This window comes from Rhinoderma darwinii, chromosome 2, assembly GCF_050947455.1.
Source record: "Rhinoderma darwinii isolate aRhiDar2 chromosome 2, aRhiDar2.hap1, whole genome shotgun sequence".
NCBI lineage: Eukaryota > Metazoa > Chordata > Amphibia > Anura > Rhinodermatidae > Rhinoderma > Rhinoderma darwinii.
The window spans coordinates 77,510,340-77,524,240 of NC_134688.1; the positions used below are offsets into that span (position 1 = coordinate 77,510,340).

General features: G+C 38.4%; 1 protein-coding gene across 4 annotated transcripts in view; it reads right to left on the reverse strand.

Annotated features, from left to right (window-relative positions):
- Positions 1-9,395: 9,395 nt before the first annotated feature.
- FNDC3A (fibronectin type III domain containing 3A) overlaps positions 9,396-13,901 on the reverse strand; it is a 210,462-nt gene continuing 205,956 nt past the window's right edge. For all 4 annotated transcript variants that reach the window (XM_075851793.1, XM_075851794.1, XM_075851795.1 and 1 more), the window contains one exon: positions 9,396-10,921. In XM_075851793.1, the coding sequence (XP_075707908.1) occupies positions 10,607-10,921 (315 nt within the window). In that variant the 3' untranslated portion in view covers positions 9,396-10,606. The remainder of the gene's footprint in view (positions 10,922-13,901) is intronic.

Below are 13,901 nucleotides of genomic sequence, written 5' to 3' on the forward strand. Positions count from 1 at the left end.
CGTGGCTGTTTTACAAAACGGCCGCGTAAAAAAACGGCCTGTCGGATCAGAACACCGTTTTTCCTATTTAAATCAATGGGCAGATGTTTGGAAGCGTACTGCTTCCGATTTTTCGGCTGTTTACGTCCCGAAAAACGGCCGTAAAGAAGCCGTGTCAACATACCCTAATTCCTAAAGCCTTCCTCAAATTAGGATGTGAATATCCTCAAATTAAAGTGGAGAGTCTGCACTTTAAGCCCATATTCATTATATAGCTGTATATTTAATATGTTTTGGTAAACAGCTAAAATACCAAAACTTGTGCCAATCTCCAAATAAGTCAGGACCCAACTGTAAAAGGCCAGTCTTCGTAAATCTGCCTCTGTGTTTTTGTCTAAATTAATGGCACAGGTGCAGTATCCGAACATAGGCGCTGAGCCAGCCCATCCTCGGAAGGGTCTTTAATCCATGTATATTTATAGTTTTTTGTATATATTAAGCTATATATATGCTTTTTTACGCTTGTATTACGTATATGATTTTTTGTAGATTAATGGATTTGATGCTGGACAGCCGTTGGCAAATGGTATCAATTCTCTTATTGGACAATGGGTTAATTGTGTAGTTGTTAAATATGCACATTGCACTTTACAGTTTATGTTTGACAAAGACGCCTGAACTCGTCGAAACGTAGCAGTTCTGTGTTGGATGCGTCAATAAAGATGTATTTTCACCACCTGAATGGATGCTGTCAGCTACTTTACTTAAAATGAATTACATTGACTAGATATAATAAAGGCTATATTATGCACTGAATGAATAAAGTCTGTGTATGTGTAGAATACTTTTTGCATTTATGTAGCTAAAAAATTATATATATTTTAGGCTCTCCTGACATATAGACTTAACATTTAAGCCCCGACTTAGAAAACATTTAAGCCCAGTCAAAGAAAAAAAAAAGTATACTGTGAGGAAACCCTTTGTATTGAAAAGCATAGCCATATGCTTTTCAATACAGTGCAATAAATGGTATACTGACGTATACCCCCTAAATTATGCCAAAAGTATGCTCTTTTGGCATTGTTCAGGCCCATTTTCGCCTATAAACATCATTGGAGTATATGTTTAGAGATGTTCCTGTTCTGTATATGCCGAACATCCACCACACATGTGAACATAGCCTTAAAAAGTTCTTGTATTACTAATTATATTCCTATTGGTCAATTTAAAGTTGATGTTTTGCTGCCCGACTGGCTGACTTTAGAAACAACTTGTCTGATTTTGATCAACATATCTTAAGTATTGGCCCGTGAGAGTTTCTTTGTTGACTTAAAATAGATGTAAAGAGAAAAAAAAAATACAAGTTAGAGTAAGGACTAGAAGGGTTTTCTCACTATTATCACATTCCAATGAGCGGTTAAAGTGAATAGCTGGGTCTCCATTAGATATATCATGTCCATTATACCTGCACTGGGCATTGGAATAGAACAACTTTTCTGTTTCACATCGACCTTCCTCATGAAGGTACAGACATATCCAGTGGAAAAGCCAGGCATTAGTGCAGATCATAGGGCATAGTTACTTTTTAGAGATTTTAGTTTTTCGTTATGGGGCATACTGCCCAAACAGCCACCCAGAAAAGCTATGTAACTATAATGTTAACTGTATATGAATGTAAATGCAGCATAAACTACTAACATCTGCTTCTGTTTAAATTGCTGGGTGAATACAATTAAATTTAGCCTGGCCATCAAGTTTCTGTAAGTCCCAGGGGTGAATTGACAATCTAGGAGAGATGGGAACATACTTTAGTCCTTCAGATTTCCTCAGAATTGTTATATTTAAACTTTGTTTATCAACAACATCAGAGAGTCTGAGAAACCGTAGCGTGCTCAATTCATGTGCTAAACAAGGATCACAAGCCCGTGCAAGGACTAAGAATGGTGAGTTAAACGCTAGGTCCACCTTCACTACCAATTTCTTTTTAATGCTCAAATGCACTTGAAATAAAAAACTTTGCAATAGGTCTTGAGTAAAAATGTCCTATATAAGGCTTTGTTCAGATCTGCGTCAGGGCTCCTTTCTGGCGTTCCGTCTGAGCTTTTCCGTCAGAAAAAAAGGAAACCATAGGTATCTGTTTGCATCACCATTGATTTCAATGGTGACGGATACGGTGCAAACACTGGAAGCAACACCGTAGTCGACAACAGTATTCATTCCGTCAAAACGACGGAACCCTTGCACAACTGAGACAAATGCAAACCATTTGCACTGGATCCATCAACATTGAAATCAATAGTAATGCAAACGGAAACCTATGGTTTCCGTTGGTTTCAGTCAGGGTTCCGTTTTGACGGAAAGCTCAGACGGAACGCTAGAACAGCTTTTTACAGCTCTTATGCATCTCCCTGGTAACAGACTGCAAACAAACCGGGTATAGCCTGATCTGACAGTCATACTCTCTTCCATCTATACATTTCTACTTTTAGCAAGGAGACAAATGGAAGAGAGCATGACTGCACAGGGTTTGTTTGTAGTCTGTTACCATGGAGATGTATAGCTCTGCAAAGGGGCTGCAGAAACAAAATAGGAAATTTTTAAGGACATATTGCAAAATTGCATGTTTTTAATTTTAAATGCATGGGACAATAAAACCAAAAACATTGGTTTGCGAAAGTGGACAAAGACTATAAGAAGGCACTGGGAGAAAAAAAACGTATTCGTACTTTCTCAATATGATCGTCCATCTCCTCACTTCACAAGAAAAAAAGATGTAGCTGTTTCTTGTTTGCTTCTTAGGAGCATGTGGCCGTAATTTGTCAGACTTACTACCCTTGTTTTTTAGTTTATGTTAATATTATGATCATCTTTCTCCTGTCCTGCTTCTTTCATTTTATGCTCATTGTACAGGTTGTATAGGTATGCTGACAGTTTGCAGCACTGTCCAAGTCTTTACCATATTTTGTTTATCAGTGTACAGGTTGTCCTATGGTGAGATGCTCAAGTACACCCAATTTCCCGAATCCCATCCAAGAGTTTTACATGGTTGACACAGCTAAAAAAAATTCTGTAGTCAATGAAACACATCCACTGCTCCATTTGGCACGAATCATCAATGTTTAATAGAGTCCCACATTTTAGATGGCTATTGGCCAAATACTCATTCAGCCAACTGTTTTCTCCCCATAAACATGCATGCTTCGATTGGCTGGGTTGGCATCTTTTATGGGCATAGGAAAGGGATAGGTGACAGCCAGACATAAAATAATGCCGTTTATCTCCATAGGAACAAATAATTGGGCTTGTTAAAATCCAACATTCATGACTCTTGTTTCCCCTCATGGCAGATGTTGTAAGACAGTGGGGCTGTCCCATATACAGATTGTTAAACAATGGCCTACTGCAGATGACCAGAATGTCTGGCTGGCTTTTCAGTGTAAGGCTTTATGATCCTTAGTATAATTCTTCTAATGGTATGAGGGAAACATTTTCCGGTTTAAGGATATAAACTGACCTCTTCTAACATGTTTCGAGCAGGTTTCTAGACTTGTTGGTAAAATTTAGTTAAAAAAATATAGGCATGGATCACACACATAAATTTTGATGCAGTTTTTGGCTTCGTTTTTTGATGCAAAGTCACAACTGAATTCAAAAGGAAGGAAATGTATAAAGAAAAGACTGATGAATCTCCTTTCCTTTGTGTCCACTTCTGTGTTTGGCTCAAAAGACGGAGCCAAAAACGGCATCAAAACTGTGTGTGTGATCCTGGCCTTATACTTTCAAGCTCATTGTGCCATAAAAAATTATGAAGCTGTCTTGTGTGTACTGCTTCCATCAATGGTGAAATCATAAAATTGTTTTAATTAATTATGCAGCCATAATATACATCAGGTATTCAAATATATATACATATATACATATATATATACACACAGTGCCTTTCAAGAGTATTCGCCTCTCTTGGCGTTTTTCCTGTTTTGTTGCACTCAATTTTAAATGTGATTTTATGTAGTCGACTTGACAAGATGGTCCAGATTGTTACAGTGGAATGGAAAAAAAATACGTTGTTAAAAAAAAATGATTAACTAAAAACTGAAAAGTTGTGAGTGCATATGTATTCACCCCCCATTACTGTGAAACCCCTAAATACGGAATGGTCAAAGTAATTAACTTCAGAAGTCACATAGTTAGTTGTATAAGGTTCCCGTGTGTGAAATCAAAGTGTCACATGATCAGTCACATGATCTCGGTATAAATACGCCTGTTCTGAAAGGCCCCTGATTCTGCAACACAACTAAGAAACCAACATGGAGACCAAAGAGCTCGCCATACAGGTCAGATACAAAGTTGTGGAGAAGTATATATCAGGGTCGGGTTATAGAAAAATATCCCAAACTTTGAACATCCCACGGATCACCATTAAATCTATTATAACAAAATGGAAAGAATATGGCACAACTACAAACCTGACAAGAGAAGGCCGCCCACCAAAACTTACAGCTCGGGCAAGGAGGGCATCAGAGATTAAACAAAGGCACCAACGAGAACACTGAAGGCTCGCAAAAGATCCACAGAAAAGGTTGAAGTATTTGTCCATAGGACCACTATAAGCCATACACTGCCCAGCGTGAGGCTTTATAGAAAAGTGGGCAGAAAAAAGGCATTGCTTAAAAAAAAATAAAAAAATAAGAAAACACGTTTTGAGTTCGCAAAATTACATGTGGCAGACTCCCCAAAATACACGGAAGAAGGTTTTCTGGTCAGATGAGACTAAAATGTAAATTTTTATACATCATGGGAAATGCTATGTGTGGCGCAAACACAATACTTTCCATCACCCTAAGAACAACCATTCCCACAGTAAAGCATGGTGGTGGCAGCTTCATGCTGTGAGAAAGCTTTTCACCTGCAGTGACTGGAAAACTGGTCAGGACTGAAGGAAAGCCAATACGCCTTTTCACAGCGGCCACTAATGGGCTTTATTCCGATGCTTACGCCTTTTCAAGACGCTGTATCTGAATAAATAAATAAACAAAGTAGGAAGCCGTTAAATCTCCCTGCTCTCAGCTACCGGAGGTAGCTGAGGGCTGGGAGCAGCCCTGCTCGAACGGGCAAGATCGATATCAGTATCAATCTCGCTAGTTTAACCCCTCAGATGCGGCGCTCAATAGCGAGCGCCGCATCTGAGTGGTTTTGGAGAGAGGGAGGGAGCTCCCTCTCTCTCCCACCGGCACCCTGCGTAAGATCGCAAGGTGTCGGTAGTTTCTGTGGCAGCCGGGGGGCCTAATAAAGGCCCCCAGGTCTGCCACTAGTTATGCGTGCTAGGCCTGCTAGGCATGACCTAGCAGATGCCTGTCCGTTTTACACGGACAGGCAGTAATACACTGCAATACAAAAGTATTGCAGTGTATTATAAAAGTGATTGGAGGATCGCATTGTGAAGTCCCCTAGTGGAACTAGTAAAAAAAGTTAATAAAAAAAAAATATATAAGTGAAAAAAAAAATTAAAAACCTACTTTTTCCCCTTGCAAAATGCTTTATTATTAAAAATAGTAAGAAGTTACACATATTTGGTATTGCCGCGTCTGTAACGACCCCAACTATAAAGTTATTACATTAACCCGCACGGTGAACGGCGTAAAAAAATTGCGGTTTTCTGTGAATCCTGCCCTAAAAAAAATGTGACAAAAATTGATCAAAAAGTCGCATCTACTCCGAAATGGTACCAATAAAAACTGTAAGTTGTCTTGCAAAAAAAAAAAAGCCCTCATACAACTGCATTGGTGGAAAAATAAAAAATAGTTATGGGTCTTCAAATATGGAGACACAAAAACAAATAATTTTGAAAAAAAATGTGTTTTTACTGTGTAAAGTAAAACACAAAATCTATATAAATTTGGTATCGTTGCAATCGTAACAACCCGCTAAATAAATTTATTGTTTTATTTATGCCACACAGTAAACGGCGTAAATGTAGGATGCAAAAAAGCGTGTTAAAATTTCTGGTTTTTTTTCTATCCCTCACCAAACAAAGTTAATAAAAGTTCATCAATAAATTCTACGTACCCCAAAATGGTGCTAATAAAAAATACAACTTGTTCCACAAAAAAAACAAGACCTTATACAGCTATGTCGAGGCAAAAATAAAAAAGTTATAGCTCTTTGAGTGGGACGATGGAAAAACATAAAAAATAGCTGGTCATTAAGGCCTAAAATAGGCTGGTCATTAAGGGTTAAAATGTATTTATATTTTTTTTTCATTTCTGTTTTTGTCACAGTAAAAAATATTTTGCACCTTCAAAGTGGTAGACATGTTGTGTAAATCAAATGGTATACAACCTCCCAAAAAAAAATCCATTTTAATTCGAGGTTGTAATGCAACAAAACAGGAAAAATACCAAGAGGGTGAATATTTTTGGATGTCACTATATATATATATATATATATATATATATATCTATATATAAATATATATATACACAAACACACACACACACACACACACACACACACACACACACACATACTGTGGCACATATCCCAAATATGGTGGCCGTAGAATTCTTAGAATTCTTTAGTCCCAACTGTGTGGCACCAATTTTCCCAAAGGAACCTGTAATATGGGGGTATTCTCCCCTAGAATAGGATCTCTCTTGGTGCACATCTATACTGTGGACCTTTAGTGCCATATGGGTTTGCGCACATGGCATTATTCTTATTTATTTGACTTTTTAGTTTCCTTGACCGGGTTTCTTTGCAGCCATATTATGTAATTTTTATTCTTTGGAAAAACCTTGCCATGTCACTTATCTTAGTAGCATAGGTTGTATTAGTATTAGAATTGGAATAAGAATCAGTACACGAGAAAGAATTATACAACTTTTATTTTCCACAGATTTGATAGAATTTTGCTACATTGTTTATGTATATTTCTATGCGATTATACAGGTTTTCCTTTTTATGAAGTCCAACATTATACAATTTATAGTGATATGTTTGGTAGTGTACCTATAAGACTTTAAAAAGTTTAGCTTTTTTTTTTTTCTTATTTTTTGGAATGTACAGTGTATGAGGTAAAATTAAGGTTAGATTAAAATTTCTTATATCTGCTGAAATCTGCACGGAGAATCAGCGGCAAATACACTATTAAATGTCATTTACTATCAAAAATAGGAATTCATCTTGAATTTTGCTATGAAAAAACAGGTCACTATAGATCATCTCAGAGTGACCATAATTTTAGACATTCAACCGTTTGGAAATTTCTGGGCAAATACACACAACCTCATTTATACTGGCCGAACATGGCACATAAAGAAGGCTCTAGAAAAAATATATATATTTTATATATCATTTCCTGTGAGAACATATTAACCGATACATATAAAGGTGACAAAGGAAGATAAAACAACAAAAGTAAAACACACATCACAATTCATAGGACGGAGCATTGTTACCACTACAGGACTGAAATTTAAACATCCGTTGTAACAAAAACAAAATAAAAACCTACAAACACATTATTTGACACAAACAATTACAATACATGCCCATTACTACTGTAGAAACAGCACTGGAAAAGATCTTCATAGCATGAATTAGCGCTTATTTATCCGAGAGAAGTGCTTACTGTCATTAAAATGCTAATCAATCCCAACTAAAGTAAAAGAATAATTCACTACCTCCTGACATAGCGAATAATAAATAAAAAAGACGAGGATTTGTGAAAGAACAGACAATGTGTGAGCAGTAAGTTTTAGGTTACATTTCATTTAAGCTGGCAGTTCGTTGGTACCCGCACACAGGTATCAATATCATACTTCATTCTTGTCATTCGAGGACTTACTATCGCAAGCTCACAGAACAGGAGAAAACCGCAAAGTGCTTCTATGCAACACTGACTACATGCAATTAACAATTTGGTACAAATTCAGGACAGACATAACATTAAACATTAGGTTTTTTTTTTATCTCCAAGAAATAAAGCAGCTTAAAAAGTTTTCTGGTGCAAATTACAACATTTTGCCTTTAAGTTTTGGCGAGAAAGGTAACAAAAAGGGATAAGAATCAAAAAATGGATACGCTGTGGAGTACTCCACAATGGCAGGACAGCTGTAAGAATACTGGTAGCCCATCAACTTATATATTAGTTAGCTAAAAGTGCAGAGACATACCTGAATTTCCAAAGAGTAATCTGAAGTGTTAACCCTCTATGAAGTCTAGAAAATGAAGTGCCACAGGGTCCCAAGCAAAGAGGTCAAAGATGCCTTGAATGGAAATGGGAACAGGAATAAATGTAGTTGGATCTTTCTGCTGCTTAGAACAAAGCTGATCTCCTCACTGGTTGGAGGATATCATTTGGGCTCTCCATGGATAGCGAGCAGCTATCCATTCTATAGAGATATTAGTGGTTGCCAGCTCTCTCCCCATAGAAAAATGTTAGTACCAGTTTACGAAAAAACAAAAACAAAAAAACAGCCAAAGACATTTCTGAAAACAGCATAAAGAATGGCAATGTGGCACACAAAAGGTAAAGATGCTTCAAGTTGGATGGGAGAGCCGTCTGTCTTCGTAATTAGTTACACTTTCAAAAGTTTCAAAACTAATTGAACCTTCATTAGTTACAAGGTTTTATTTATTTTTTCTTATTCAGCTCACTATCCATGTAGTGATAGACTAATCTTAAAAAAACAACAATAAAAAAGGACAGAGAAATACAATAAAATCTATACCAACCATGGCATGAAACCACACTGTCAGATGACTAGTTTGCGCAGATCTATTACTGTAGAATTATTATTGGATTGCTTTGCTGCTTGTTTTCTTTTTCCTCGTTTTTTTATATTTGTACCTATGATGAGTCAATCACTACACATAATAATATTTCGTTTTATTTTCCTCGTCCAAGGAACTGATGAAAGTCCCAACCGGGTCGAAACTTTTTGCCTGACGTAAAGCAATTTTACCATGTGTGTGCGCCATGTTCCCATTCTTATATATAAATTGGACTTCCCCTTGGAGTGCTGACCTTTTATTTCCATTTCTGAAAACTGGTCCACAGTGAAGAGGTGCTTTAAATAGTCTTCATGCATCTTTTAAATAGTATTAGTGATATGATAACTAGAATGTGGCTGGCTGACATGGCTTACAACTTTTTTTTCCTGATCATTCAACCTACTGAAGATGAACTGCAGGTGTCAAGACGCAGGACAGCAGGATGAAGGCAGTCACAGTAATACGTATACTGGACACCATAGGCTTCGTTCACATCTGCGCCAGGGTCCCGTTCCGACGGAATGGGACCCTGACTGACACAAACGGAAACCAAAGGTTTCTGTTTCCTTCACCATTCACGAATCCGATGCCAATGGTTTCCGTTTGTCTCCGTTGTGCAAAGGTTCAGTCGTTTTGACGGAATCAATAGCGTAGTCGACTACGCTATTGATTCCGTCAAAACGACAGAACACTTGCACAACCGAGGCAAACGGAAACCATTGGGACCGGATTCGTCACCATTGAAATCAATGGTGATGGAAACGGAAACCTTTGGTTTCCGTTTGTGTCAGGGTCCCGTTCCGACGGAAAGCTCTGACTGAATGTCGGAACGGGACCCTGGCGCAGATGTGAACGAAGCCTTAGTTATCAGAGTAGCCACATACTTTGAGATTGTACTGTATTTCCCCCCTTAATCTTCCAGCAGACTATCTGATATAATAGACAATGAATGTCTTCCTAGTCATTACCATAGACAGGACTATCATATTTCTTGTAAACATCTATTTAAGGGATCAGCCTGCCACAAGAGGACTTTCTTATTCTGATCAGCAGAAAAAAAGCCCTTCCACAACGCGTTTGGCCAACAAAAAAAAAGGTGCTTCATCCATTTTAGATAAAAAGGCTGGTGCCTCACACTAAAAGCAAGCAAATGTAAACCTGCTTAGCCTCACAAAGGACAATTCCTATCACGTCTCTGCAAGACATAAATCTTCTGATCGAGCTTTATGAAGTAAATTAAACCTTTTGTGCCATCTGTAGTATCTAAAATAAATCTCTTAAAAGCCTCTCTTTATCTCTTTTTTTATTGAGTAATCTGACATTCTAGAAATTCCAGTTGTATTTACTGCCTGAGTTGAGACAAATGACTGTATTTAGATTAATACCCCGCTACCGCCAGAGGGAGCAACACACCAGGCAGCCAAAAAGGGTAGCTTTAAGACACAGAGGAGGTAGAAGTACAATGAGAAGAACACCCCCACTTTAACAATGTATTTTTTGCAGCACTTAAGGTGACCCTTAAATAAATTTCTATCATCCTCGCACAAGGTCAATCTTTTAACCATGAAAGAACGGAGGAGCGTTGGACGTGTGTAAACATCACACCAGATGGCATATGAGTAGAGGTCTGTCGGGCTTGTGCCTTCATAACTCAGGACCATATAATGGTACAAGCTTTGTGGTTGACAGAAGAGACAATGTGACATGCTATAGTAGTCCTGATGCTATACTGCATGCCACCATGTTTTCTTTAAAAGCAAGATAATTTGGAAAACAAAATATGTTTTTCTTTATAAGATGTAAAGTAAAAAAATAAAGTATAGGGATCAGGATAAAGCTAAATGGGTTTCCTTCACTTTATGACAAAGTATTGGATAATGAAGGCAATAAGGATGGAGAATATAGCAAACAGCACAAGAATGACAGCAGCGCACTGCTCGTCACTTAGCGTCCTTGTTGTCCTTGTGGGTTCAGTAATGTCTTTGCTGGTGTTGCTTTGGGACTCGTTCCGGTGTGAGATGAACAAGACTGTGGCACTGTAGGGACCAGTCAAATCCTGAGGTCCGGCAGCATCTTGGCACTGGCGAATGGCACACACACGGAATCGATATTCACAGTTCAAATGGAGAGCAGAGTATCGGTGCAACGTATTGGGTCCCTTATATGCCTGGAAGAGAAAATACGATCTATCATTAACAGGTCAAAAACTCTGAGGTTGAATTTAAATAGTTTCAGTCAAACAATAGAACACCTAGGATTGTATAGATAGAATTTCAGAGTTAAGCCACTCCATAGACATTAGATATGCACCAGCAGATCCTGAGGACTTCCGAATTGTCTGCAGGTCTTGTTAGAGCACCATCATTTTTCTCCATTGTGTCTACAGCTCCTATGCAGACCTATGTGTCTCCATGGTGACAGACTGTGTACTCTGATCCTGTAATCATAATCTCTTCCATCTGTCTCCTTTTCTTACATACATTTGGTAGGTAACAAGGAGTAGAGGACAGAGGAATGGTAATATAACTACATGATCAGACTATAGAGGGTTCTGTAGTCTGTTACCACAGAGACACATAGGGGCAGATTTATGAATACAGTCTTAAATTGAAAACGCTAATAATTAGAATAGATGCACCAAATTTATCACAGTGGCTCATGCTGGATAATAAATGAGGCGCACGTGTAGACACCTGTTTAAATTTATACCACCTATTAATGGTCTTAGTTTAAGCAACTTTTTGGCGTTAAAATTTAAGTGCATCTTAAGTTACACCCCCCCTTCCGGCTAATCCACACCTCCTTGTCCAACAACCCGCAGACATCTGTCCTTTTTGGCGCATTTCATTTATCACTTTAGATGCTGAAGAGCATAACAATGAATATCGTCTTAAAAATAAAAATAGTTGCGAAGATGGACCTTCCCTTTAACACGTATAGGGGTTGTCTGGTTAAAAAAACAACAACATTTTACTATACCCTATTAGGGCATTTTCAGTTAATAGAGCGGAGTCCCTCTTTTGGACCTCTATCAATAAGCCAAAGCGCAAAGTAGCTACAGAGAGCGTCTCTCCCTCTGGGGTACCTGGCCTATCCATACTTACGACGTGGACTACCGATTTATTTTAACAAGCACCACGTACTGCTTGATTTGTAGGAAAATTGAACACTTGCTAAAAGCTTCCTCTGGAGATTACAGCTGAACACTGTGGGTACACTTAATTTAAGGGGACTCTTCTAATCAAAAGGGAAACGTCCTAAGTGAAAAAACCCTTAAAAAGACAGGTTGTAGCTGTCCATGTTAGACTAGAGATCCCTATGTGCACATATTATACTGCCCCATGATGCATTTTCCATGAAGACCTGTGGGTGATGCTCCCTTACCATTGTGCTACCCGTATTGCTGGTAGGTGACACCACATATAGTTCCCCAAACTGAAGTTCATTAAGGCTGTATAGTGAGTGGACATAGCTGCCACTAGATTAACACTTTATGAACAATTTATATCTTATCGTGTTTAGACATCTTGACTACTGCACTTGTATCATAACTCCTCTAACTCTCCTTACTAAAGCTCATTTCCCTCAGTATATATGTGGTAGTCTTCTTTTTCCTACTGGTGTTTTTGTAGTCTGTATTTAATAATCATTCTGCCCTTGATGTAATAGTAATCAGCTTTCAGTGGACTGAATTTCTGTTGAGCTTGTGCAGGGCTTGTCTTTATACAGCAGCCAATCTGAGGAGGCCGAGCTGCAGTGAAAAGGGGAAAGATTAGCAGCCTGTACCTAGGATGAGATGGGAGGTGGATTTCAGACTACCTCAGACAGCAAAACTAGTCAGGGATCACAGCTCAACCATAATAAAGCGGAGCCAAAATACAGCCAATCAGATAATACATTTCAGGTAACCATGACCTATAGGTAATTCCTTACATATCTTTTTGAGCTCACAGCTGGACATAACCTTTAAGAACAACAGAGAAGGGCTACAAAGCTCTTGATGTTTTTGTTTTCTGTAGACTCCTTGTCCATAGTAAACTGGTTAGCCAAGCACGTATTAATAAGATTAGTTGTGCAGGAAGTCTTATTAGGTAATTTAATACAGTCCTGTTTGCTTTGCTAAATTAATATAATTTGCAGTGTTATATTTTTAAAAATGTAATTCAATAACCAGAAAAATCTATATTTGCCTTCAACAGCTTTCTTTTTGCATCTGACATAAAAGTCTGGTAATGTATTAAACTTAATTATAAAAGCAAAAATATGGTCAATCAACACAAAGATGAACAAATTGTAGGGCAACTATTATGATGACCACAGAACAAAACCTTGTAATAAAAGCCAAATGAATATATCAGTACTGATCTCCAGAGGGGAAGCCAATAGTCAGATGTATCTCAATTTCTACTTTACATCAATAAGATTTGCTTTTGAGTAAAGATGTACGTCTGCCTTCAGTCATGTACAGGCCATGCAAGACGGCTCCTCACATCTGTACAGATTTATTTTTGTCTTAGAAATAAAGATTTGCTTCGGATGCTGAGGTGGTGAAATGAACAAGTATCGGGCAGACATTATAGAAGTCGGCAAACATATCCCCCATATACACTAAAACACGCGACACAAGGATACATACTTTATGGAGCTTTTACTAACTTATCTGGCAGTGCCTAAAAATACAGGGCTCCTGGGCCCAAGTAGTCCACTTTCTTAACGTAACGGGCACCCCTGTCCTGCAAACCTCTAAGTGTTGCCTCCTGGGTTTAATACATATACCTCAGCTCACCCTTATTATGATAACTTTAACGGAAAAGTTCCAAATGAAGAAATAAATCTCCTAACATCAGCCAAAGGATTAACAGCATTATGCAAAGCCAATGGAAAGCCTGGAAATACCAACAAATTTGTGGACCGTGGCTTTAATCTCTATATACTGTGGGGGTGTAGCGTCCACTTCCGCTCCGGTCTGCTGTGTCCCGTAGGGTGCGCGCGCACGCTCGTGGAAATCATCATCATCAACTGCCCATGATTTCCTGGTCTATAAGAAGGCCCCAGCCCTTCTGATCCTTGCCTGAGCGTTGTTAGTTATCCCAAGTCTGTCTTGCAAATGGTCCCTTAGTGTCTCCCGTTCCAGCTGTTACCCGTGC